We start from the raw sequence: 27,383 nt of genomic DNA on the forward strand, positions 1-27,383 counted from the left end.
TTACTGACAGGGGCTGAGGATTCACCTTGCTGGTAGAGTACTTGTTCTACATTCAGATCTCTTCATCAACATAAACTATTTTTCAGAGCTTGATAACTTAATTTCACAAATTTAGCTCCAAATGACTATTAACTATTGCCAAAAGTCAAATCCTTAAAGACTTATTTACAATAAAGATAATGTGAATTTTGTGCTATAGGCTTTGAAGGAAATTCAAAACTCTAAGTTTTGCTAATTGTTAAAAAATGTCAGCACTATTGAAAACTGAAGCTTTTCACAATAACCACTTTCAAGATTAACCTAAATTAAAGGTAAAATACATCTAACAGTGTGATACCAACAGTCACATTAATTCCATAGAACTACTATGAAAATTACAACATCATAGTCCCTTGCACTTCATCACATATTTAAAGTAATATGCTTGACTTATACCAGGAAGCCCATTTCCTACTGTGGATAAAAGACCCATAAAAAATGCTGTAAGATATAACTAACTGCAAATAAAACCACAATTTCTAGCTTTAGTGTAGATAAAAGATCCATACAAAAATAATGTAAGATAAATTAACTACAAGCAAAGTCACAATTCCTGACTTTCCTACATTATTCTTATTGTCCCTTAACTCCCATAAATCAACTCAAGCCACCAACTATTAACACAAAACACCACTTAAAAGTCGAAAAAGAACATAAATATAAATAAATATAATCTTTTTTTTATTTTTTAAGAGACAGGGTTTTAACTCGGCCCCAGGTTCTGGCCACCGGGCAGGTTCCCTGCTAGCCCCACCGGGAAGGATCCCCTTCTCCAAGACCCCTGGCAGACCCTGCAGTCTCCACGCCCTGCCCCCACGCCCATTCGCCTGAGCCCCAAGCCTCTTCCTGAGACTTAGAGGCCGGCCCCCAGCTCCCATCTTGCTCAGGACGTCCCTTTTGGAACACTCGTGAGTACCCTTCCTTGCCCCAGACCCCATCCCTGGGCACCAGCCACTCCAGGGAAGACCTGCCCAACTTGGCCCCAGGTTCTGGCCACCGGGCAGGTTCCCTGCTAGCCCCACCGGGAAGGATCCCCTTCTCCAAGACCCCTGGCAGACCCTGCAGTCTCCACGCCCTGCCCCCACGCCCATCCGCCTGAGCCCCAAGCCTCTTCCTGAGACTTAGAGGCCAGCCCCCAGCTCCCATCTTGCTCCGGACGTCCCTTTTGGAACACTCGTGAGTACCCTTCCTTGCCCCAGACCCCATCCCTGGGCACCAGCCACTCCAGGGAAGACCTGCCCAACTCGGCCCCAGGTTCTGGCCACCGGGCAGGTTCCCTGCTAGCCCCACCGGGAAGGATCCCCTTCTCCAAGACCCCTGGCAGACCCTGCAGTCTCCACGCCCTGCCCCCACGCCCATCCGCCTGAGCCCCAAGCCTCTTCCTGAGACTCAGAGGCCGGCCCCCAGCTCCCATCTTGCTCCGGACTTCCCTTTTGGAATACTGGTGAGTACCCTTCCTTGCCCCAGACCCCATCCCTGGGCACCAGCCACTCCAGGGAAGACCTGCCCAACTTGGCCCCAGGTTCTGGCCACCAGGCAGGTTCCCTGCTAGCCGCACCGGGAAGGATCCCCTTCTCCAAGACCCCTGGCAGACCCTGCAGTCTCCACGCCCTGCCCCCAAGCCCATCCGCCTGAGCCCCAAGCCTCTTCCTGAGACTCAGAGGCCGGCCCCCAGCTCCCATCTTGCTCCGGACGTCCCTTTTGGAACACTCGTGAGTACCCTTCCTTGCCCCAGACCCCATCCCTGGGCACCAGCCACTCCAGGGAAGACCTGCCCAACTCGGCCCCAGGTTCTGGCCACCAGGCAGGTTCCCTGCTAGCCGCACCGGGAAGGATCCCCTTCTCCAAGACCCCTGGCAGACCCTGCAGTCTCCACGCCCTGCCACCACGCCCATCCACCTGAGCCCCAAGCCTCTTCCTGAGACTTAGAGGCTGGCCCCCAGCTCCCATCTTGCTCCGGACTTCCCTTTTGGAACACTGACTTCCCTTTTGGAACCCTGGTCTGTCTGAACCAAGTGTGCGGATAAGGCCAAGAACGAACCACAAGGAGATGGGCAGACGTCAAGGCAGAAACATATACAACAAAATGAATAGCAATACAGCATCACCAGGCCCTAGCCCTCCTCCAACACCTAGACCTGAACATCAGAAATTGGAAGAAGCAGAAGAAAACAGCCTTATGAATGACATCATGAAGAAGCTAGAGGCTTGCGTAGAGGAAAAGACAAAAAAATGTGAAGAACGCTGTAAACAACTAGAGGAAAGGGCAAACAAATTAGAAGAAATCAATAAAGTCCTGGAAGAAAACAATAAAATACTGAGAGAAAATCAAGAAAAATCAATGAAACAAATGAAGGAAACAGTCCAAGACCTGAAAAGGGAAATAGAAAAAATGAAGAAGACACAAACAGAGGGAATGCTGGAAATAGAAAATCTGAGAAAACGATTGGGAACTTCAGATGCAAGTATAATCAACAGAATGCAAGAGATGGAAGAGAGGATCTCTAGCGTTGAAGATACAGTAGAAGAAATACATTCATCAGTCAAAGAAAACACTAAAGCCAACAAAGTCATGAACCAAAATGTCCAAGAAATTTGGGACACCATGAAAAGACCAAACCTAAGAATAATAGGGGTCGAAGAAGGAGAAGAATACCAACTCAAGGGCACAGAAAATATATTCAACAAGATCATAGAAGAAAACTTTCCCAACTTAAAGAAGGAAATGCCTATGAAGATACAAGAAGCTTATAGAACACCAAACAGACTAGACCCCCAAAAAAAGTCCCCTCGCCACATAATAGTTAAACAACTAAACGTACAGAATAAAGAAAGAATATTAAGAGCAGCAAAGGAAAAAGGCCAAGTGACATATAAAGGCAAACCCATCAGAATAACACCCGATTTCTCAATGGAGACTTTGAAAGCCAGAAGAACCTGGACAGATGTAATGCAGACACTAAGAGACCATGGATGTCAACCTAGACTAATATACCCAGCAAAACTTTCAATCACCATAGATGGAGTGAACAAGACATTCCATGACAAAGCCAGATTTAAACAATACTTATCCACAAACCCAGCCCTACAGAAAGCACTAGAAGGAAAATTCCAATCTAAGGAAGTCAGATACACCCTCGAAAACACAGGCAACAGATAAAGCCACAGCAGTAAACCCCAACGTATAGAAGTACCCACACATCACCACCAAAAAATAACAGGAATGAACAATCACTGGTCATTAATTTCCCTCAATATCAATGGACTTAATTCACCTATAAAAAGACATAGGCTTACAGAATGGATACGAAAGCAGGACCCATCTTTCTGCTGCATACAAGAAACACATCTCAAATTCAAAGATAGACACTACCTAAAAATAAAAGGCTGGGAAAAGACTTTCCAATCAAACGGTCTTAAGAAACAAGCGGGTGTAGCCATCCTGATATCCAGCAAAATAGACTTCAAACTAAAATCAATCAAAAGAGATCAAGAAGGGCATTACATACTCATCACAGGAAAGATCCACCAAGATGAAGTCTCAATTCTGAATATTTATGCCCCAAACACAAGGGCACCCACATATGTAAAAGAAACATTACTAAAGCTTAAATCACATATAAAACCCCACACATTAATAGTGGGAGACCTCAACACCCCACTTTCACCACTGGACAGATCTCCCAAATTGAAACTTAACAGAGAAATAAAGGACTTAACTGATGTCATGACTCAAATGGACTTAATCGATATCTACAGAACATTCCATCCTAACAAAAAAGAATATACCTTCTTCTCAGCACCCCATGGAACCTTCTCTAAAATTGACCACATACTTGGCCACAAAACAAATCTAAACAGATACAAAACAATTGGAATAACCTCCTGTGTTCTATCAGACCACCATGGTCTAAAGTTGGATTTCAACAACAACAAAAACTACAGAAAACCTGCAATCTCATGGAAACTGAATAATACCCAACTGAATCACCAATGGGTTAAGGAAGAAATAAAGAAAGAAATTAAAGACTTCCTAGAGATCAATGAAAATGAAGACACCACATATCCAAATTTATGGGACACTATGAAAGCAGTACTAAGAGGGAAATTCATAGCACTAAATGCCCACATAAATAAGTTGGAGAAATCTCACACTAGAGACTTAACAGCATACCTGAAAGCTCTAGAACAAGAAGAAGCACAGTCTCCCAGGAAAAATAGACGCCAGGAAATTATCAAAGTGAGAGCTGAAATCAATAAAATAGAAACAAAGAGAACAATACAAAAAATTAATGAAACAAAGAGTTGGTTCTTTGAGAAAATCAACAAGATAGACAAGCCCTTATCCAAACTAACCAAAAGACAGAGAGAGAGCATCCAAATCAACAAAATCAGAAATGAAAAGGGGGACATAACAACAGACATTGAGGAAATCCAGAGAATCATCAGGTCATACTTCAAAAACCTCTATTCGACAAAACTGGAAAACCTAAAAGAAATGGATAACTTTCTGGATAGGTACCACATACCTAAGTTAAATCAAGACCAGATAAACTATTTAAATAGTCCAATAACCCCTAATGAAATAGAAACAGTCATTAAAAGTCTCCCAACCAAAAAAAGCCCAGGACCAGATGGTTTCAGCGCAGAATTCTACCAGATCTTCAAAGAAGAGTTAATACCAATACTCTCTAAATTGTTCCACACAATAGAAACAGAAGGAACATTACCAAACTCCTTCTACGAGGCTACAATTACCCTAATTCCTAAACCAAACAAGGATACAACAAAGAAAGAGAACTACAGACCGATCTCCCTCATGAACATTGATGCAAAAATACTCAATAAAATACTGGCAAACAGACTCCAAGAACACATCAAAACAATTATCCACCATGATCAAGTAGGATTCATTCCAGGGATGCAAGGGTGGTTCAACATACGAAAGTCCGTCAATGTAATACACCATATAAACAAACTCAAAGAAAAAAACCATATGATCATCTCACTGGATGCAGAAAAGGCATTTGACAAAATCCAACACCCCTTCATGATAAAGGTATTGGAGCGATCAGGAATACAGGGAACATACCTAAACATAATAAAGGCAATTTACAGCAAGCCAACAGCCAACATCAAATTAAATGGAGAGAAACTCAAAGCAATCCCACTAAAATCAGGAACGAGGCAAGGCTGTCCACTCTCCCCATACTTATTCAATATAGTACTTGAAGTTCTAGCCAGGGCAATAAGACAACATAAGGAGATTAAGGGGATACAAATTGGAAAGGAAGAAGTCAAGCTTTCCCTATTTGCAGATGACATGATAGTATACTTGAGCGACCCCAAAGATTCCACCAAGGAACTGATACAGCTTATAAACACCTTCAGCAACATAGCAGGATACAAGATCAACGCAAAAAAATCAGTAGCCCTCCTATATACAATGGACAAAGAAGCGGAGAAGGAAATCAGAGATACATCACCCTTTACTATAGCCACAAATGACATAAAATACCTTGGGGTAACACTAACCAAGCAAGTGAAGGACCTATATGACAAGAACTTTAAGTCCCTGAAAAAAGAAATTGAAGAAGATGTCAGAAAATGGAAAGATCTCCCATGCTCATGGATAGGCAGGACTAACATAGTAAAAATGGCAATCTTACCAAAAGCAATCTACAGATTCAATGCAATCCCCATCAAAATACCAACACAATTCTTCACAGACCTGGAAAAAATAATACTCAACTTCATATGGAAAAACAAAAAACCCAGGATAGCCAAAGGAATCCTGTACAATAACACAACTTCTGGAGGCATCACGATCCCTGACTTCAAGCTCTACTATAGAGCTACAGTAATAAAAACAGCTTGGTACTGGCATAAAAACCGACATGTGGACCAATGGAATCGAATTGAAGACCCTGACATTAATCCGCACACCTATGAACATATAATTTTTGACAAAGAAGCCAAAAGTGCACAATGGAAAAAAGAAAGCATCTTCAACAAATGGTGCTGGCAAAACTGGATATCAACATGTAGAAGGCTGCAAATAGATCCATATCTATCACCGTGCACAAAACTTAAGTCCAAGTGGATCAAGGACCTCAACATAAATCCAGCTACTCTGAACCTGCTAGAAGAGAAAGTAGGAAGTAGTCTTGAACGCATTGGCATAGGAGACTACTTCCTAAATAGAACACCAGTAGCACAGACTCTGAGACAAACAATCAATCAATGGGACCTCTTGAAACTGAGAAGCCTTTGTAGAGCAAAGGATACGGTCAACAAGGCAAAGCGACAACCTACAGAATGGGAAAAGATCTTCACCAACCCCACATCTGACAGAGGACTGATATCCAGAATATATAAGGAATTCAAGAAATTAGACATCAAAATGCCCAACAGTCCAATTAAGAAATGGGCTATAGAACTAAACAGAGAATTCTCAACAGAGGAAACTCAAATGGCTGAAAGACATTTAAGGAACTGCTCAACATCCCTAATCATCAGGGAAATGCAAATCAAAACAACTCTGAGATACCACCTTACGCCTGTCAGAATGGCTAAGATCAAAAACACTGAAGACACCTTATGCTGGAGAGGATGTGGAGCTAGGGGAACTCTCCTCCACTGCTGGTGGGAATGCAAGCTTGTACAACCACTTTGGAAATCAATATGGCGCTTTCTTAGAAAATTGGGAATCAATCTCCCCCAAGATCCAGCTATACCACTCTTGGGCATATACCCAAGAAATGCTCAACCACACCATAAGAGCACTTGTTCAGTTATGTTCATATCAGCATTGTTTGTAATAGCCAGAACATGGAAACAACCCAGATGCCCTTCAACTGAAGAATGGATAAACAAAATGTGGTACATATACACAATGGAATACTACTCAGCAGAGAAAAACAATGGCATCATGAGGTTTGCAGACAAATGGATGGATCTAGAAAAAATCATCCTGAGTGAGGTAACCCAGACTCAGAAAGACAAACATGGTATGTACTCACTCATAGCAGGATACTAGACATGAAACAAGGATGACTTGTCTGCTACTCACATCACCAGGGAGGCTACCTGGAAAACAGGACCCCAAGAAAGACACAGGGATCACCCAATGACAGAGAAATGGAATGAGATCTACATGAACAGCCTGGACATGAGTGGGGGTAATGAAAGGCGAGGGTCGAGGGAAAGAGAGCTTGGGAGAGCGGGAGATCCCAGCTGGATCAACAACAGAGAGGGAGAACAAGAAATAGGAGACCATGGTAAATAAAGACCACATGAGAATAGGAAGAAGCAAAGTGCTAGAGAGGCCCACAGAAATCCACAAAGATACCCACACAACAGACTGCTGGCAGTGGTCGAGAGACAGCCCGAACTGACCTACTCTGGTGATGGGATGGCCAAACACCCTAATTGTTGTGCTAGAAACCTCATCCAACTACTGAGGGATCTGGATGCAGAGATCCATGACTAGGCCCCGGGTGGATCTCTGGGAGTCCAATTAGCGAGAATGAGGAGGGTTTATATGAACAAGAATTGTTGAGACCAAGGTTGGATAAAGCACAGGGACAAATAGCCAAATGAATGGAAACACATGAACTATGAACCAATGGCTGAGGGGTCCCCACTGGATCAGGCCCTCTGAATGGATGAGACAGTTGATTGGCTTGATCTGTTTGGGAGGCATCCAGGCAGTGGGACCAGATCTTGTGCTCATTGCATGAGTTGGCTGTTTGAAACCTGGGGCCTATGCAGGATTGTTTGGCTCGGCCTGGGAGGAGGGGACTAGACCTACCTGGACTGAGTCTACCAGGTTGACCTCAGTCTGTGGGGAAGGCTTTGCCCTGGAGGAGATGGGAATGGGGGGGGTGGGGGTTGGGGGGAAGGTGAGGGGGACGGGAGGGGGGAGAACAAGGGAATCCGTGGCTGATATGTAGAACTGAATTGTATTGCAAAATAAATTAATAAAAAAAAAAAAAAATGAAAAAAAAAAAAAAAAAAAAAAAAGAGACAGGGTTTTGCTACGTAACCCTAGATAGCTTGAACTCACTGTGTAGACCATGCTGGCCTAAATTTGAAAGAATTCTATTTCTGTCTCCCAAGTGCTGGAATTATAGGTATGTGCCACTACACCTCAAATAAATACTAATATTTTGTTTATTTATTTGTTTGGTTTTTCATGACAGGGTTTCTTTGTGTAGCCCTGGCTGTCCTGGAACTCACTCTGTAGACTAGGCTGGACTCTCACAGAGATCTGCCTGCTTCTGCCTCCCAAATGTTAGGATTAAAGGCATGGACCACAACCACCTGGCTAATACTAATCTTTTAAATACAAGTGTGATCACTAAAAAATAACTGCCGATAAAATTTGCAACTTCTAAATTTCTAAAAGTCCGAGGTTTCTTGGTAATATACAAATGCAATTGATCATGGAATACCCTACCAAATCTTACTTTTTCAGTGGTATGAATCAAATTCTAAAGGACTGGCTAGAAATAAGAACTTTCTATCTTTCTTACCTGGCATAGTTTTAAACCCTCAGATTTCCCTATGGTCCAGTAAATGACAATGGTGATGTTCTTCCTTCTGGTCTCAACTTAATGTTCATGATACATGTCATAGATAATACCACATAGCTTTTAAAAATGCTTGTGCCTTTTATATCACGAGTTATATGTATTCCTGGATTTGTTTAACTAAAGAAATTACTACCTTTTAGAATTCTTTTGTTCTCAGTTGCATTTGGATACTGCATGTCCTTTATTTTATTCTTGATCTTGGACTCAGTTTAATATAAACAATTCTAATTCTATTCCTGACTGCACACAGCTTAATGGCTATTGCCATAGTAGCAACTATTAAAATAGGCACCCATTTAATAATGAAGCATACTGTTTTATGAACATTTTATAAGCAAAAGTACAGAATGTGGCTTGCCCTTGCTTTTGCAATATGCCTGATTACATATGAGATCTTAGCTACTGCTGGTGGTAAACAGGAATACTTATTGAAAAAGTAAATGAATGCTAACTTTACTTAATTTAATATCCAATAAGATAAAGAATGAAACACAAAGTCTAGATTAAATTTCTAATTTAAGCCCTAATAGTCAGACCTCCATCTCTATCAGGAAGTGTAAGTAATACCATAAAATATTCAGCTCTTAAAATAAGATATAATGTTATTCAAAAAACACTGAAAATGTTTTACACTCATTTGTATAGGAATTGTCTTTCACAATTAAATGCTTTATAACAATAAAATTGATTTCTGCCAAGTACATATGACTATAGCTTTGTTATAACAAGGTCCAAGGTGTTACTTTCCACAATTAGAAGTCTCCCTTCACTTTAACTCCATTCCTTTATCTATTCACACTATTCAAGAAAGGCTTTAGAGCAGTTTTAAATATACACAAAATTCACTGGCATCTCACCACTCAAATATACCCAATAATGCTTATCTTGGGAAATATTTGTACAGTATTATAGTAACAGTTCACACAATGATTCCTTCACTGATAGAAAACCTAACAAATCTGGGAATCCACTTAATATTGAAAACAGGCATCTTATAAAAGTACTTGTTACTTTTAACTGCCACAAATACTCTCCCCTCACTAATCATTAAACCAAATATCTATTCTTACTTCCATCCTATAATCTACTTTATTCTAAACCTTGAGAAAATAGGATTTTGAAATCTGCCACATTAGTCACTAGGTAAGATGCTGATCTAGTCAACAAGATGTTAAAATGGACCTCTATTGAGTAACTGTACCCATAGAAACCAATTCTACTTTCCCAATTCAATGTAAAATGTTGTCTATGGAAGTAAAAGGTAAGATATCTGAGTGTTCTACTGATTAGTACTGAAAAGATTCCGAACATCAGAAATGACAGCTAAAAAGTTTCTGTTCTATCAGTTCAAATGGTACGTGGCAAAATTTCCGCAACAGACTTGCCTTTTCCTATAAAATGTACTTAGGCAATCCTCACTAAGCTACAGTAAGCCTTTTGCACACAAGAAAAATAAACTAATTCTAATAATCAAATCTGATTCAAAGCTGTATATAATTAAACAAGTATTTATTCATCTCTAAGTCTAAACACAATATGCCAATATGAGGAATACAGTTGAAGAGTGATCTACCATTCTAGAATTTGCTTATCTCCCTTCTCCAAATTAAGAAATAATTCCAGATCATAATAAAAAGGAGGAGTCTAATCACACAACAAATTTACAAGGAAATAAATGATTAAAGGCTGAACTACACACTTGCATCACAAGTGCAGAGGATCTCACAATATGAATAATTAGATATAACTGAGAACAACAATGCAGATTCACCAGTCAACTATGAAAGGCATCTTCATTTTTAAAAAGGGGCTGTGTTAGGGTTTAAGAAGGCCAATTAATGACTCTTCTTTCCCATCCAAAAAAGAGAGGATACGAGCTAGGCATGGAGAGAATATACGGCACGTTTATTACTAATGAAGCTATTGGAGAATATTTGCAGATTTTTAAAATAAAAATGAACTATTTATTCTTGGCTAGAATACTCTACAAAAATATTGTATAAGGGAAGTCATGGTCCCACAAGAAAATTACAGAAATGACAAGAAAAACTAGAGTTGCCACTGATTCCATGATAAATAAAGGAGTCAAAGGAACTGTTAGATGAAATACAAATACTATGCAGAGATCTAGAATTTAGGTTAGATTTAAGATTTTCAACAGCATGTCCTCCTCCCTACACAGCATTCAACTTTCTGTCCTTGACTTCTCTGAGAAGATGCAGCAGTCACACTGGAGTGCCCTATGAACAATTAAAAAGCATCGTAAGAACAAGCTGAACCACAGATACGCCATTTAGACTCAACCTCTACCAAAGACTTCTGAAGTCCCTTCCTAAACTTCTAGAACATCTCGAAATACATACAGAGTCCTTTGCTCTATTAGGGCCTTTAAAAGCCATTAGATAAGTATAACCAATTGTTGAGTAAAAACTATCAAGAAAGTACTTGTTTAGAGAACTGCAATTTAGTTTTTGTTATAATACTTGTATGTTTTCATTATTATTTCATTCAGTATATACTGAAGTGTCTAATAGGTGCCTATAAAATCCACTTGTTCTTAAAAAAATGAGGTAACTCTTAAAAACTGACTAAAATAATAAAGCTAGAAGATGGTGTGGTCCAACTTCTAAAAGCCATGTTATTGCAACTATACAGCTTAGGAAAGAACTGACAAGACAAAATGATTCCATCAGAACTATCTAATTTCTGTTGTCCAATTTTTCTTCTCTTTTCTCTCCTGAACCCACCAGTTCACAGAAATAGCTCTTGTTGAGGTAGCCAATGACCTATAAAGTGTTAGGCCCAGCCAATTCTCAGAACCCATCTTATTTGAATCTTCATCACTTTACTCATCTGACAGATTCCTCCTCTCTGAGATATTTCCTCTACTTGACATGAAAGACATCACCTTTTTTTGGTTTGTCCTTTTCTATCTTCCTCACTAGTTCTTCATCTCTCTGATCACCATCTCTCTGGCTTAGGTCCCAGACCTCTTCCCTTATCTTTTAGATTCATTCTTTTGGGTGATCTCATCCAGTTAGGTGGTTTCAAGTTTGCAGTTGGAAGTTTTCTCCCATCAGCAAATCCTAAATACCTAGCAGTTGCTTCCCAAATAATTGATTTGGAGGCTTCATATTACTTATAAATGCTCGGCCAGTAACTCAGGCTTATTACTGACTAGTCTTACATTTAAATTAACCCATAATTATTATCTATGTTTAGTCATGTGACTTGGTACCTTTTCTTAGTGTGGCATTCTCATCTTGCTTCCTCTGCATCTGGCTGGCAACAGGAAGAAGAGGGCAGAGTCTGGGCAGATGCCATCCAGCCGCCCAAGGAGCAAGATGCCAGTGGACTGGTAACACCATGGCCATGTGGCAAAATATATATTAATAGAAATGGGTTAATTTAAGATGTAAGAACTAGCTAGCAATAAGCCTGAGCCATAGATAAAACAGTTTGTAATTAAGCCTCTGTGTGTTTATTTGGGACCTAGCAGGTGCAGGACACAGGAAAAGTTCTAGCTACAATTGGTGCCCAGATGTTTAGCAAGAATTTCCACATAAAACCTGAGAACTTAAAAATAAAAAAAAGGTTCTAAAATGGAACCAAGAGCAGAGAAGCTTCCTAGTTCATGTTGCTCATTACTGACCTTGGTACAGAAACGCATCCCCTGGCTGCAGCAGGCTTCAGCAGCAACATGGCAGACTCCCTAGGTCTCTCACATGGGCAGCAATACAAAGAGGCTTCTCCCAGCCACTGCCATGGGCTTAAAAACACAGGCATGCTACTTAATTCCCATGCTTCCCAGAATTGGGGAGGTAGCGACTCATTGGTATCTGCATTATGTTTAAAAGCGAAGTGGAGTGGAGCCAGCAGTCAGGGTGCCACTTTGGTTCTAGCAATCCAGCTTAGCCTTTTAAAAACTCTCCAGGTCAGAAAAGGATTAAAGACACAATAAAACAGATTCAGATGGAAGAAAAAAAAAAAAAAAACCTCTAAATGGTTACACTGTGTTGAAAAATAAACATAGGCTTGGGAGAAAAAATAAAAGGGATAGAGAAAGCCCTTAAAAAAAGAAATACAATTTTTAAAAAAAAGCCACATAAAGATAGAAAATACCCAGAGTCTGGATACTGCATATTATTGTGTTGTCTTTGGGATTTTTAACTGCAGAGAGACATTTGATTACAGGCTGCTTAGTTAAACCAACATATATATCTTAAAGGTATCTTGACTTCAAAATTTGGGTCTAAGGATATGTTGCTTTGGAAAAGAAGTTCTGCTTTTGTTTCCACAGAGGATGATAAACTGTGGATTCCTTCCAGGTTAATATGATTACATCAAAGAAAACCCCCCTGAGAGGTCTCCAATAGGGTCTATGGCCCAGATGATCCAACATTGAGAACAGCTTCAAGGCAACTGGCTGAGACAATGTAGCCTCACAGACTACTCCAGTCAAGACTTGACCATAATTTTCTCAGAATCCCCATAAGATTGCCAGTGCCCCAATCAGCAGGAAATAGTATGAAAAGCTATGCCCAAATTCCCAAAATATTGTTTATAAATGTTTGTTTTTATTTAAAGGGGGTTGATTATAAATGCAATCTCTTTCTAAAGAAAAAAAGGGAATATGATATAGAAATGATTAAAAAAGATAGATTATTGAATCTTTGATCCAAGGAATATTTTGTTAATCTCAAAATACTTTACACTGATATGGATTTTGGTTTACTGATACAAGTTTAAGGCCAATTTTGTTATACTGCATGTATATTTCTACTCTTGTTTAAGGTATTATGTTTATGCAACTCATTTAAAATTGTAATGTATAATTAAGAAATACAGATTAATAATTAGTCATCTGTGATAATCAAACTTACAGTCACATTAGTTAAGTTTTCTAGGTATACAAAGATATATCTTAATTAGGTAGGTAATCTTCAAACACTTCAAAGACATACAGAATATGCCATTTAAAATGTTTTAAAAACTTAAGACTTTTCTGGACAATGAGACATGTCTGCTCCTGGCAGCACCAATTACTTCAAAGAGGATGATGGGCATCAAAGAAACTCATTATGGAGTTTGCTTACAATATAGAAAAGGCAGCTGGGTGGTGGTGACACATGACTTTAACCCCAGCACTCAGGAGGCAGAGGCAGGAGGATCTCTGAGATTTCGAGGCCAGGCTGGTCTACAAAGCGAGTTCCAGGACAGGCTCCAAAGCTACACAGAGAAACCCTGTCTCGGGGAAAGAAAGAAAGAAAAAAAACAACAACAAACAACAAACAAAAAAACAATATGGAAAAGGCTAGCCATTTGGGCAAGAAACCGCTCTTGCCTGGACTGTTTGACAGTATGTTGTATAAAATGGACATGCAGGACCCATGGGAAAATGACCACTGAACTTTGCCAAAACAGTTTAAGATGGTCCTTTAGGCTCCTGCATCACAGAAGAAACTGCCAGACATTCTGCAGGACACAGAGAAAAGTGACTGATGAATTTTGCCAAAATAGGCAAAATAGTCCTTCAAATTTCCTGCTTCATTGAAAAGTCTGCCACATACTCTAGGCCTATAGGCTGAAGATGGATGCCTCAACATTGCAGAGAAACTCTAGATGACTGTCCAGACAGCCAGATGTCTCTGTCATTTCTAGAATTACAGAAGTTGCTTGCAATGCACTTCCTGTTTACTTAGGTAATATTATATCCTTCTGGGGTCTTTGATGGAGTTGAAGACTAGATAGTGATAATTATAGTTTTCCTTAGTCATGATAAAAGATAAATTAGATATAAAACTTTAGACTAACAAAATTAGATGATAGAATATTTAATTTTGACATATACAAATAGACTAGATATTGTAATTGTAATTCTTGCTTGATAACTGTTTTGTTATATGCAATTTTACTATGCTAAAGTTAAAACTTTCCTTTTTGATTAGACAGAAAAGGGGAAGTGCTGTAGGATGGTCTTTCTGTATGCTGTGAATATGTGTTGCTACTATTAGTTAATAAAGAAGCTGTTTTGGCCTATGGTAAGGCAAGATAAGAGACAGGCAGGAAATCCAAGAGAGATACAGGAAGAAGAAGGGCAGAGTCTGGACAGATGCCATCCAGCCACCCAAGGAGCAAGATGCCAGCAGACTGGTAATGGCATGGCTATGTGGCAATATATAGATTAATAGAAATGGATTAATTTAAGATGTAATAGCTAGCCAGCAATAAGCCTGAGTCATAGACTAAACAGTGTGTAATTAATATTAAGCCCCTGAGTGATTATTTTAATAAAAACGGCTGCTGCCCCAGTGGGACCAAGAAACTTCAGTCTACACAAGTTACCTTTTAAGTACCAAGAACTAGTTCGTATCTACAGCCCCAAATTTTCTGTCCGAACTCCAGACCTGACTAACCAAATACCTACATGCCAGCCCTACTGTGCTTAACAGAAATGGCAAATTTAGTGGAACCAAACACCAGACTCTCAATTTTCCTTCAACCAGAATCCTCATTCAGGCCTCTACAATTCAGTAAGTAATCTTTAGAACTGTCTTCAATCTCTCTTCTGTTAAACCATCTGTCCTAGTTTGTTTTCCTATTGTGATAAAGACCATGACCAAAAGGGAGGAAAAGGTGTATTTAACCTTACAGCTTATATTCCATTCTGAAGAGACATTAGAACTGAAGCAGAGGCTGTGGCTTGCTTCCTATGGCTTACTCAGTCTGCTTCCTTATACAACCCAATACTGCCTGCCTAGGAGTGGTACCACCAACAGTAGGCTGAGCCCTCTTGTGTCAATCATTTGTCAAGAAAATGTCCCAAAGACTTGCATACAGACTAGTTTGATGGATGCATTTTCTCAAATAAAGGTCCTTCTTCTCAGATGACTTTAGCCTATGTCAAATTGGGAAAAACAAAACAACCAGCACACCATCTGAGTGAAACCTTGTCAGCTTTATGATCAAATTAAATCCAGAATCTAATCACTTTAAACCAATGTCACTGCTACCACCCAGGCCTATGTTACATTCTACATCACCATTATTTCTCTAAGTAACTAATGCCTTATAAACTATCAACACAGAGACAAGACCCTTTTGAAATTTACTTCCAATTTGGTCAATACCCACTCTCCAACTTAATTATAAGTCAAAGTCAAAGTCCTTATAATGGCCTGCAAGTCCCTATATGATCTGTCCTTACCACTTATGACTGGGATCATATCTCCTAATACTATTCAACATCACTCTGCTCCAACCATACTGGCTTCCTTCAAATACTCAATAGACTCCTGAGTAAGACCTGTGCACTTACTCTTCCTTGGCTGCTCATCCACCACACTGAATGTGCCTCCATCATGCTATAAATTGAATGCTTGAGTCCTTCTAAAATTAGTATGTTGAAATCCAATCCCCACAGTGGTTAAGTACTAAGATCTAGTACATCTGACAATTGATAGGTTATAAAGGTGGAGCCCTTAAGAATGGAATTAATGCCTTATAACTTCTAATTTCCTTCAGAAACCTCTGCCTATCTGCTACTTTTCACTATTTGTGTCCCCATCCCCACTAAACTATTAAGCTAAATAAGGCTAAAGGTTTTATGCTTAAGATTTAGTAAACAAAAAAAAAAAAAAACTCTACTGAACGAACAACATTGGGTAGTCTTTCTACTGTTCTGTTCCCAACATCTACAAGTCAACAAAAGAATGTTTGGCTTTAACTTGAATATCACACATTAAACTTTAAACCGGTTGAGCTTATCTCTACCAACTATCTGGTCCCTAGAAAGTCTTCCATGAAAGCTAAGATTCAAAGTAAAGAATTTTCCAATCTACTTTTCTGTGTCAATAGAAAAGTTTCTTCTGACTTTCTTTTCTATTTCAATACAGCTAAACACAGATATACAGATTAAAATAATTTTCTGGATTCTTTTCAAATTTTACCAAATTTTCTCAATTTTCTACACATAGTTTTCCATCTTTCCTTACAAAGTTAAGGTCTTTAGTTGTTCATATTGACTAATTCACTGCAAATTAAATAGCATGAAATTGCAAACCACAACAGTGCACAGATATGGCTAGATTAGATAATCTAATCTTTTTTAAGTATGTGTATATGTGTATGAATTTGTATCTGTGAAGCCATAACAGGGTGTCAGATCCCCTACAACTGAATTATAGGCAGCTGTGTGCTGAAAAACACAGGTACTAGGAACTGAACTCCATTCCTCTGCAAGAACAGCAAGTGCTCTTAACTACTGAGCCATCTCTCCAGGCAACAGATAATCTAAAGTTGAAATCACTACTAAGTCTCTGTATTCTCTTTCTCTCTCTCCCTCTCTTGTTTTGTTTTGTTGTTGTTATCGTTGTTGTTGTTTTTGTTTTGTTTTTTTTTTTGTTTGTTTTTTGAGATAGGGTTTCTCTTGTAACAGCCCAGGCTGTCCAGGAACTCACTCTGTAGATCAGGCTGGCCTTGAACTCACAGAGATCCACCTGCCTTTGCCTCCTGAGTGCTGGGATTAAAGGCATGCACCACCACCATCAGCCTCTGTATTCTCTTAAAGAAGCTTAATTTCTATAAACAATTCAAAAGCATACTCAATATTTTCTTTATTGGTTATGGTCCTACTTTGCTTTCTGTTTCTGTGATAAAACACGAAAAAAAAAAAAATAAGAGAGAAAACAGTTTTTTTGGCTTACATTTCCAAGTCACAGTCCATCTTTGAAAGAAGTCAAGGCAGAGACTGAAGCAAAGCCATGCAGGCATGCTGCTTCCTGGCTTGCTCGCCTTGCATTTTATATAACTCAGGACCACACAGTGGGCTGGGCCCTCCCACATCAACCATTTGTCAAGAATATGCTCCCACAGACTTGCTTACAAACAAATCTGATCCAAGCATTTTCTCAATTGAGATTCCCTCTTCAAGATGACTCTAGCTTATGTCAAGCTGACAAAATACTAGCCAGCACAGTTATATATAAAACTTTCACTAGCTACAGAATTTAACCAATCTTTTTTTTTTTTTTTTTTTTGGTTTTTCGAGACAGGGTTTCTCTGTGTAGCTTTGCGCCTTTCCTGGAACTCACTTGGTAGCCCAGGCTGGCCTCGAACTCACAAAGATCCACCTGCCTCTGCCTCCCGAGTGCTGGGATTAAAGGCGTGCGCCACCACCGCCCGGCTAGAATTTAACCAATCTTAATGAATACTAAACAAGTATTCTCAATATTGAGTGAATCTTAAGATAGGTTAGTAGTTAAAGGTACCTGCTGCTAAGTTTGACTAAATTTAACCCCTGGGACCCTCATGGAAAGAGAACACCAACTCCCAAGAGCTGTCCTCTGACCTCATGTTTGCCGTCACATAACAAACAAACAAACAAACGAGTGAATGAATAAATGCAATAAAGAATATTCCTGGTATTGGAGAGACAGCTCAATGGTTAAGAGCACTAGCTACTCTCTCAAGGGCTCCAGGTTTGACTCCCTACAGCCACATGGCAGCTCACAACTGTCACAACAGCCTGAGCTAGACAGTGAGACCCTGTCTCAGAAACCCAAACCCAGCCAGGCAGTGGTGGCACATGCCTTTAATCCCAGCACTCCAAAGGCAGACACAGGTGGATCTCTAAGTTCCAGGGCAGCCAGGGCTACACAGAGAAACCCTGTCTCAAAAAACAAAAAAAAAACTGAACAAACAAACAACAAAACCAAACACAAATAAACCAAAAAGTTAGTCTTCATTTTCACTACTTACTGTTAATAAATACACTGCATTATCATTTACTTTGGAAATGAGGCATAGTTTTTCTCTATGAGCAGGAAGTGGCACCAGGTAACACTTTACAGTTACCACAAAACCATTTGTGTCTAAGAATTTGAGATGTGAAATATTTATTTACTTGTTTGGTTCGTTGGTTGGTTGGTTTTCGAGACAGGGTTTCTCTGTGTATCTTTAGCTGTCCTGGAACTCACTCTGTAGATCAGGCTGGCCTTGTAAACGCACAGAGATCCGCCGGCCTCTGCCTCCCAAGTGCTTGGATTAAATACATGAGCCACCACACCCAGCTGAGATGTGAAATATTTATATTATAACTCTTACAAAAATGAGAACTGTGAAGTTCAGTTCCATGGCAATTTTATACTCAATAATTTTATATACAATCATGGAATTAAAATGCAAGGACTGAAAGTTAAATTTCTACTTAATAGTTCAATTTAATTTCCTTTGAAAATTTACTATCTCATAACCTGTAGGAAGAGGTATATTTCCTAACTAATCCTGTTAAGCGTGTCTTTTTTTTTTTTAAGCTCCACAACTTATGTATTAGGTGAAGGACTTAATCAGATCTTGGGAAATTCTTTCATTCCATAATCATGAAGTTAGTGACATGTCTGCTTTTTCTGTTCACTGTTTCAGGTAGATCCTGGATAAATATCCTCACTCAGTCACAAGATACAAGCTAAAACCAGAACAGAAAGGAATAGAAAGGCAAAGACGTATACACCACTATCCCGGGCTCCTCTTCCAGCAGTACCCCAAACACTTCAAGCCCTGAAGGATTCACAGCTTCTCCTATGAGGAGAGGCCTCAAATTCTTCCATATTTCTAACTGTAAGACGAATACTAAGCAGCAGGCTATAACGATTACGAAATACAGTGCAAGAAAACTGCTAACACACGCTGGGCAAAAGGTATTCTTTCTTCCCAGAAAGGACGAGGGAGGCAGGCAGAAGAAGTAAAAATATGTTTAAGTGGGAAGATGACAATTTGGGGTGACACATAGTTACTGTGTCACACTTGAGACGGGGTAAGTGTAAAAACGGTCTACCCACACCTCTCTTCCTTCTTCCTTCAGCACAGCTTTTGGGGGTGGGGAAAGGATGGTTTCCAGAAAGAAAAGGTATCAGCACCCCCAGGCTGCTGGCACCGTCCGGGTCTGGCACTTAGACCACAAGTTCCGAAGTCGGCGCGAGGGTGAGGGACTGGGAACGGGCTGGCGGTCAAGAGGACCGGGCTGAACGACGAGGTCCGGCCCGCCGCGGCCCGCCGCGCGCTTACCTGCTGCACCCCGAGGAACTCGTAGAAGTTCAACTGCACCTCCTCCACCAAGTCGAACAACTCCAGGTCAGCGCTCTCCCAGGCGCGCACCGGCCCCACGGCCGCCAGCAGGCACAGCAGCAGCGGCGGCCACAGCGGCCGAACGGAGGACGCCAGCGGCCCAGGGCGCCGGCGCCGGGGAAGCCGCGCGGCTCCGAAGCCGGGAGCCCACATCGCACTGGGCTCCGAGAGGTCGCTGGCAGCCACGCCGTGCGCCGGCCGAGAGCGGGGACGTGGCGGGTGGCGCGGGCTGTGGGGACGGCGCCTGTCAGTCAGGAGCGCGGGCAGCCGCCCGGAAGCTGCTAGCCAGGCTGCCGGCCCGACGGGAGCACCAACAGACTCGGAGAGGACGACCAGGCCGAGGCTGCCCGAGCGGTGACCAGCCGCAGCCCGCTCTCCCTTCCCGGACCCTCGCCCTGGGCCTAGGAACAGCTGGAGAGCAAGCGCCGGCACCCGGGCTGCCGTGTGGGAGAGGCTTCCCCAGGCCTCAGCCTATCCCAGGCCTCGCTTCCGGTGACATCATGTCTCCTAGCAACTGTGGGGCGGGGCCGGGGCCGGAAGTAGGAACGCCGGGCGCTCTGGGTCTTTGCCTTGGAGAAGAGCCTTTCAGTGGCTGGCGCTGGGGTAACTGCACGTGTTTCTGCGCTAGCTGAGAGACGTGGACAATTATAGACCTCCAGGGCCCGAAACGCTTGCCTGTAGGTTTTCCTCCCGATGCTTCCATGTTGCCCTCCTAAATATTGACCATTAAAAGCACATTCCAGGATTGATGTATGGATTAGGCTTTCTGCTCCCGCGCATTTTATTATTCGATCAGTAAAGATAGGATGAATTGAGCCAGGTGGTGGTGGCACACGCCTTTAATCCCAGCACTCGGGAGGCAGAGGCAGGAGGATCTCTGTGAGTTCGAGGCCAGCTTGGTCTACAAAGTGAGTTCCAGGAAAGGCGCAAAACTACAGAGAAACCCTGTCTCGAAAAACCAAAAAAAAAAAAAAAAAAGAAGGATGAATTGAACCAACGACTGAAACACAGATCCACTCCAGTGTGTTTGAAGGGGAAAAAAAAATTAACCAAGAAAAAAATATACTTTAATTATGAATTAAGATTTGCGGGTATATGTCTGTAACTGCACTTCCAGGAGATCTGAAGCCCTCTTCTGGCCTTTGCAGGATCCTGCACACACATGATATACATAAATTCAAGCAAGCAAACGCATACATAGAAATAAAATTTAAATTGTTTTAATCTTAAGTTTATATATACCCTTTAAGTAAAACTAATCTTGGGACTAGAGTTGACTCAGTCACTAATACTACTTCTTGCTCTTGCAGAGGACCTGAGTTCAGTTCCCAGCACCCCTGTTGGGATGGCTTACAACCACTTGTGACTCCAGCTCCAGGAGTTACACACGTATTTATATATACACATAAAACTTAAGAAATAAATATTTTTTAAAAGATCCTCATCTTAGCCAAGTGGTGATGGTGCACGCCTTTAATCCCAGCACTCAGGAGGTAGGGGCAGGCGGATCTCTTGAGTTCGAGGCCTGCCAGGTCTACAGAGCAAGTTCTAGGACAGCCAGGGCTATACAGAGAAACCCTGTCTCAAATACCCCTACTCCCCCTCCAAAAAAGACCCTGATCTTTACCAAGTCCCTAAATTAAAGCTAGTGTTTGCTTATTCAGTGTGTGGAGTGTCAAAATAATATGGCAACAACAAAAAGTATTACCCGCCGGGCGGTGGTGGCGCACGCCTTTAATCCCAGCACTCGGGAGGCAGAGCCAGGCGGATCTCTGTGAGTTCAAGGCCAGCCTGGGCTACCAAGTGAGTTCCAGGAAAGGCGCAAAGCTACACAGAGAAACCCTGTCTCGAAAAAAAAAAAAGTATTACCCAGCATCCATCTTTTCTTTATTTGATCATCATATTATGTACAATATTATTTGAAAGTGGTGCAATCTTGCCACAACTGTAGCAGTATTATTCTGAGCTCTTAGCAGGCAGCCTAGCATTTCCCTCTTGAACTTTGTGTTGTCTAAGAACTCCAAGGACTTACTCAATATTACTTTCTAAGGCCAGGCTGACACAGAAGTAGAGTTGCCTATTCAGCATAGTGCTTTTCACAGACAGAGGCATTGATCTTGAAAATTCTTCCTGCCCAGTTTCAATAACACTTTCTTCTCTGAGATGATGTTCTTACTGCTTTACATCTCTGCAAAGACCGCCATTCAAATTTGGCATCTTTATGTTAACCATTTTGCTGCAAAGGGCAATGCAATTGAATAAATCTTTTGTTGATGTCTGGTCTAAGGGAGCAGCCAGTTATCAGCTGTTTTCTTCCATGGTGACATTTACTGATCCTAGGCATGAACTTGTTGGCTTTGGCCTAGGCAGAGGGTCTTCACATGGATAAAAAGAAACCAGTGGAATATTTATTAGAAATTATATGATGGACTAAGGGTACAGAGGAGCCCCAAACATATAGCCAGCAATCCCATAAGACACCTGCTAACTCCTGGATATTGCTTGAGGTTGAGGAACTGTGCTTAGAGTAACCAACTCATGTTCTACCTGTATGAGACTACAAGTCCATATACAGCTAACTACCTAGAAGGAGGAGCCTACCTCACATATGTGTGCATTATTCTTCACACTCAAGACCTTTACAATTACTTCTGAAGTTATGAGAAGTTGTATTCACATAAGGGCCAAGGAGGTAGATACTTTTCTGGTTCTTGATCAAAAGTTCAGAGGAATCATGAACAGAAAGAAACTGGAAGTTGACTGAGTCTTACTAACTCTGCAACCCAAGCACTACCTAGCTCATCTGTGACTGTGTGGAGGATAACAGACACTTCACCCTATTTGTCTAATTTCCATTTTAGTGGAAAATAGCATCTATGTTGTCTATGGGAATTTATGTAAAACTCTGGGATATATGGTTGATTTTAAGTGTAAGACATGACAAAAACAGGATGGTTTGGTCTATGATAAAGAGGAGGGAAAAAAGATAATAGAAAACCCACAGACAGGCCAGATGTTAAAGTTTAGATAAGAACTTTGAAATCACTATTACAAAATAAAATGGAAAAGGAAAGGTGGATAAAATATATAGGAAGGTACAGAATTTTAACAGAGTCAATGGGAAAATCTTGAAAAATATATGAAGTCAAGAACTCAGTAAATGAGTTAAACTGAAGACTAGATATAACAGAGCAGAGATTAGTAGGTTTGGGGAAGAAAATCAAGAAAAGAAAAAATACTCAAACTGAAGCAGGAAGAGGAAACAATGGAGGACTAACAACTTGAAAGCAGGTGTGCAATGAATGAATCCAGCATAAGTATAACAAACTCAAAACAATGAAGAGAGAGGAGAGGGCAGAAGTGGTATTTGAAGGGATAGTAGTCAGTTTTACAGAAGTAATAGCAGACATAAAGCTATAGATGCAAAAAAAAAACACTCAACATGAATCATAGACCTAATGTAAATGTTAAAAATTTAAAACTCTTGTAAGAAAAAATGGGAATAAATATTAGTGGCCTTTAGAGAACCACTAGATATGACACCAACTACATAAATGCCAAAAGAAAAGAAAAGATAGATTACACAAAAATGAACACTTTTATATTGCAAACAATATCTAAGATAATCCCTAATTGAATTCTAAATATTTGTCCTTAGACCAACAGATAACTGTAGTTCTTACCCCTCACCAAAGAAACTTCTCATCAAAGAGACCATTACAGAAACCCACAACGATCAAAATGCAGAGTTATAGAGCCCATTCCCAACAGATACATCTTCAACACAACTTCTGCACCTAAGGCTCAGGAGTCAGTGGGGAAGAGGGGACAGAAAGACTGTAAAAGGAAGTTTGCTGTGAGACTGTGTCCACTGGAAATGTCAGAAAGTACACTCATGAAGTCTCACTAACGCGGTTCCCTCAACATGACCTGAATAAGGATGGCACCAACAGAAAAGCTAATGCAGAAGGTGAAAGCTCACAAGGCCTCGACCCTAGAAAAACAACTACAGGCAACTAAGGACTCTGAGAGCAGGAGCAACAACAATGTCCATCAACTAATGAATGGATTTTTCTTAAATGTGGTAGGGCTAAATAATCATGTCAATATTATTCCCAATGGTATTATTTTTCATCAATAAAAAGCAGTGAAGTATGGATACTTGCTATAACACAGATGAACTTTGAAAATATACCTAGTGAAAAAGGCTAGTCACGAAAGAGCATATTATGTGATTCTGCTTAAGCAAAACATCCAGACTAGGCAAACTTCGAAGGTAGATTAGTGTTTTCTTAGGGCTGGTGGCAGGGGATGTTAGAGATTCACTACAAATGGGTGCTAGCTTTCTTTTATGGAGTAAACTTGAAATTAGATTGTGGTGACAGTTTCAGAACTTTGTCAATACACTGAACCTGTTGGCTTGTACTCTTTAAATGCATTGATTATATGGACAACAATTACATCTTGCTAAAACTGTTTCTAAAAAGAGGAAGAAAGGGGCGAGAGAGATGGGGAAGAATATGCACTGCCCTTGCGGAGGACCTGAGTTTGGTTCCTGTTGTACGATATTTTGTTTGTGTTCTGACAAATAAAGCTTGTCTGGAGATCAGAAGGTGGAACTAGCCTCTAGTTACCATAGAGACCAGACAGTGGTAGCACACACCTTTAATCCCAGCACTTGGAAGGATCATGCCTTTGATTCCAGCACATGGGAGACTCAAGTCTTTGATCCCAGCACATGGGAGGCTCAAGCCTTTGATCCCAGCACATGGGAGGCTCAAGCCTTTGATCCCAGCACTTGGAAGTCTCAAGCCTTTGATTCCAGCATGTGGGAGGCTCATGTCTTTAATCCCAGCACTAGGGAGGTGGAGACAGGAATATAAGGCAGGTGGAGACAGGATCTCGAGCCCCCATTTGGTCTCAGGATTCATAGAGGTAAGAACTCACAAGTGGCTGCTGCTCTGCCTCTCTGATCTTTCAGACAAGCTTTATTTGTCATAACACAAACAAAATATCATACAACGGTTTCCCAGCACCCATGTTAGGTAGCTCACTGTAACATGGATTGGCATGAGTCTTTTTAAACCTCAAATCCCACCCTGAGTGATACACCTCCTTCAACAAGGCCACCCCTCCTAATCCTTCCCAAACAGTCCCACCAACGGAGGAACAGGTGTTCAAACAAATGAGCCTAAGGAGGCCATTCTCATCCAACCCACCACACTCAAAACCACCTGTAACTCTGGTTTCCATGTATACTTGTACTCAAATGCATATCACACACACACATAATTAAAAGGTCCCCCACACACACATACATAATTAAAAATAAAATAAATCTTTTTTTAAAAGAAGGGGGAAGAACACAGATAAAGCAAACTCAACAACCTCAAGAAGAGTAAATTCGATAAAACAAACTCAATTGGAGTTAAAGTACAGAATAACTTGTGGGGTGTAGTGAAGGCAATAACTTGAAAGAGTATTTGTAGTCTTAAACATATTATAGGCAGAGCTAAGCGAATTCAAGGAGTTACATGTGCCCGCACAAAGACTTACATAAATAACTGTGGAATAAACCAGAGTGAAATTTTCAACAAGGACATCTAATTGTGTTTAGTATGGCATTTATGCAAGTGAGCCAGGAACATAGCAGTTCCCACATGGCTAGAGTCTTCTTTTGTAACTCAAATTAGTAGGTTCTGCTATTGATAGGGCTTAAGGTATGATTACAACAGTATAAGGCTAAGATACATTAAAATCTACTGTTGTCAATGAAGAAGAGAAGGAGACGCCAGGGTGATGGGTGGTCGTCTACACAGGGGTTGCAAAGAGGAGGAGTTCAGGTGTTGTTAAATGTGAACAGGGGCACTGTACTGACCTTTGCTTCCTATGGGGAAACTGCATTAGTTCTTTATCTTGGTGCTGCAACAAAATACCTAGTAAAGGCATCTTAAGGAAGGAAGGACTTATTTTGTCTTGTAATTGAAGAGTACAGCCCATCATGGTGGACAAATTAAGGCATACAAGCATGAGCAAGCTAATTGTGTTGCATCTACGGGTCAAGAAATTCAGAAAGACGGATGCTGGTGCTCAGCTCACTTTTCCCTTTTTATTTCTCCTGGGACCCCACCCAGCATATGCAATAGTGCCACCCACATTTAGGATGGGGCTTCTTATCACAATTAACCCGGTCTAGAAATTTCCTCACAAGTATATGCGGGTTTGTCTCTTAAATGATTCCAGATTCTCTCAAGTTGACAATCAACATTAACTATCACAGGTACTATTTAATAACTAGGTAAAGGACTCAAATAGACTTAAATAAGCTATCTGATAGTATAGCCTTCACTTTGGGGTAAAATCAAATTTAACTATACCAAACAGAATTGAGTATAATACTTGTTATAGCTAAAATTTTAAGACTGTCTTGAAAAAAGCATTACCTAGGGCTGGAGAGATGGCTCAGCCGTTAAGAGCACTGGCTGCTCTTCCAGAGGTCCTGAGTTCAATTCCCAGAAACCACATGGTGGCTGACAACCATCTGTAATGAGATCTGGTGCCTCTTTTGGCCTGCAGGGATACATGCAAGCAGAGCACTGTATATATAATAAATAAATAAATCTTTAAAAAAAAAAAAAAGCATTACCTACCCGTTCCATGTTTTAGAAATACCTGGCTCCCATTAAATCCTGAAATGTTCTCATTAGCCTCTATGAGGCTGTTCCTCAAATACAGGGATGTGTAATTCTAAGATAGCATTGTTCTTTAATGGAACATTATCTTCACTCAATAATTTATTTGTCCAAATACCATTCACTAATTTATATTGAGTTGACAAAGGTTAGAAAAATATTGTTTGGGAGAAGCACTTCCTTGGTAAATAATCCCTTTTCTACTGCAGTATTGAATTTTAATTGTTTTGAAGGTCCTCATAAACAAATACAGATGTTCTTTGTGTTATAAATAATAAATACATTTCTAATATGCTGACACTATGATTTTCACTTCGGTGAATAGTGTGCTACAGAGTCAATCTCACAGTTAATAGGAATATGGATTCTAGAACGGGACTGATTAAATTTGAATCCTGGCTCTACTCCTTACTGACTAGGTGATCTCTGTGCCTCTGTTTCTACATCTCTAAATTTTGGTAACTAGTAGGTTACCAAACTGTAAGGCTATTTGGCAGCTGAGAAAAGCAGTGCCTAGTATACGGTGCTTGCCATTTAAATGGCACCATCATTTCCTGAGACATCTCTGCCCACAGGGCTTTAAGATTTCTGCAAGAAAATCTTACCCATTGGCAAATGTTTAGATCTAGTCTTTAAGGGCATTTATTATCAAACCTGGGCTGTGATTGCCTAGAAATTTATTGAACCCATCCAATCCTTTGATTGTTCAGGATGAGAGGAGATAAGACTCTCTTTACAAAATAACACCTGGGTAATAGAGCCAATTTAATTTTTTGTTCCATTCCCATAAAAACAGTAGTCATGATTTTTCCTGCTAGTTAGATACTGAATTAAGAGCATATGATCAATTTAACAAAATGAAGGAAAAATGTATATATTCAATGATGGGGTCACAGAAGAGCCAATGGTCATTTTCATCCTATGCTAAGTA

At 40.6% G+C, this 27,383-nt stretch overlaps 1 protein-coding gene across 1 annotated transcript in view; it reads right to left on the reverse strand.

The window, feature by feature from the left end:
* Dnajc1 (DnaJ heat shock protein family (Hsp40) member C1) overlaps nt 1-20,227 on the reverse strand; it is a 218,729-nt gene extending 198,502 nt beyond the window's left edge. The window contains exon 1 of the mRNA XM_052727507.1: nt 19,701-20,227. Within this exon, the coding sequence (XP_052583467.1) occupies nt 19,701-19,913 (213 nt within the window). The 5' untranslated portion in view covers nt 19,914-20,227. The remainder of the gene's footprint in view (nt 1-19,700) is intronic.
* Nucleotides 20,228-27,383: the final 7,156 nt, after the last annotated feature.

This window comes from Peromyscus californicus, unplaced genomic scaffold, assembly GCF_007827085.1.
Source record: "Peromyscus californicus insignis strain IS unplaced genomic scaffold, ASM782708v3 Scaffold_8__1_contigs__length_139910024, whole genome shotgun sequence".
In the NCBI taxonomy this organism is placed as follows: Eukaryota; Metazoa; Chordata; class Mammalia; order Rodentia; family Cricetidae; genus Peromyscus; species Peromyscus californicus.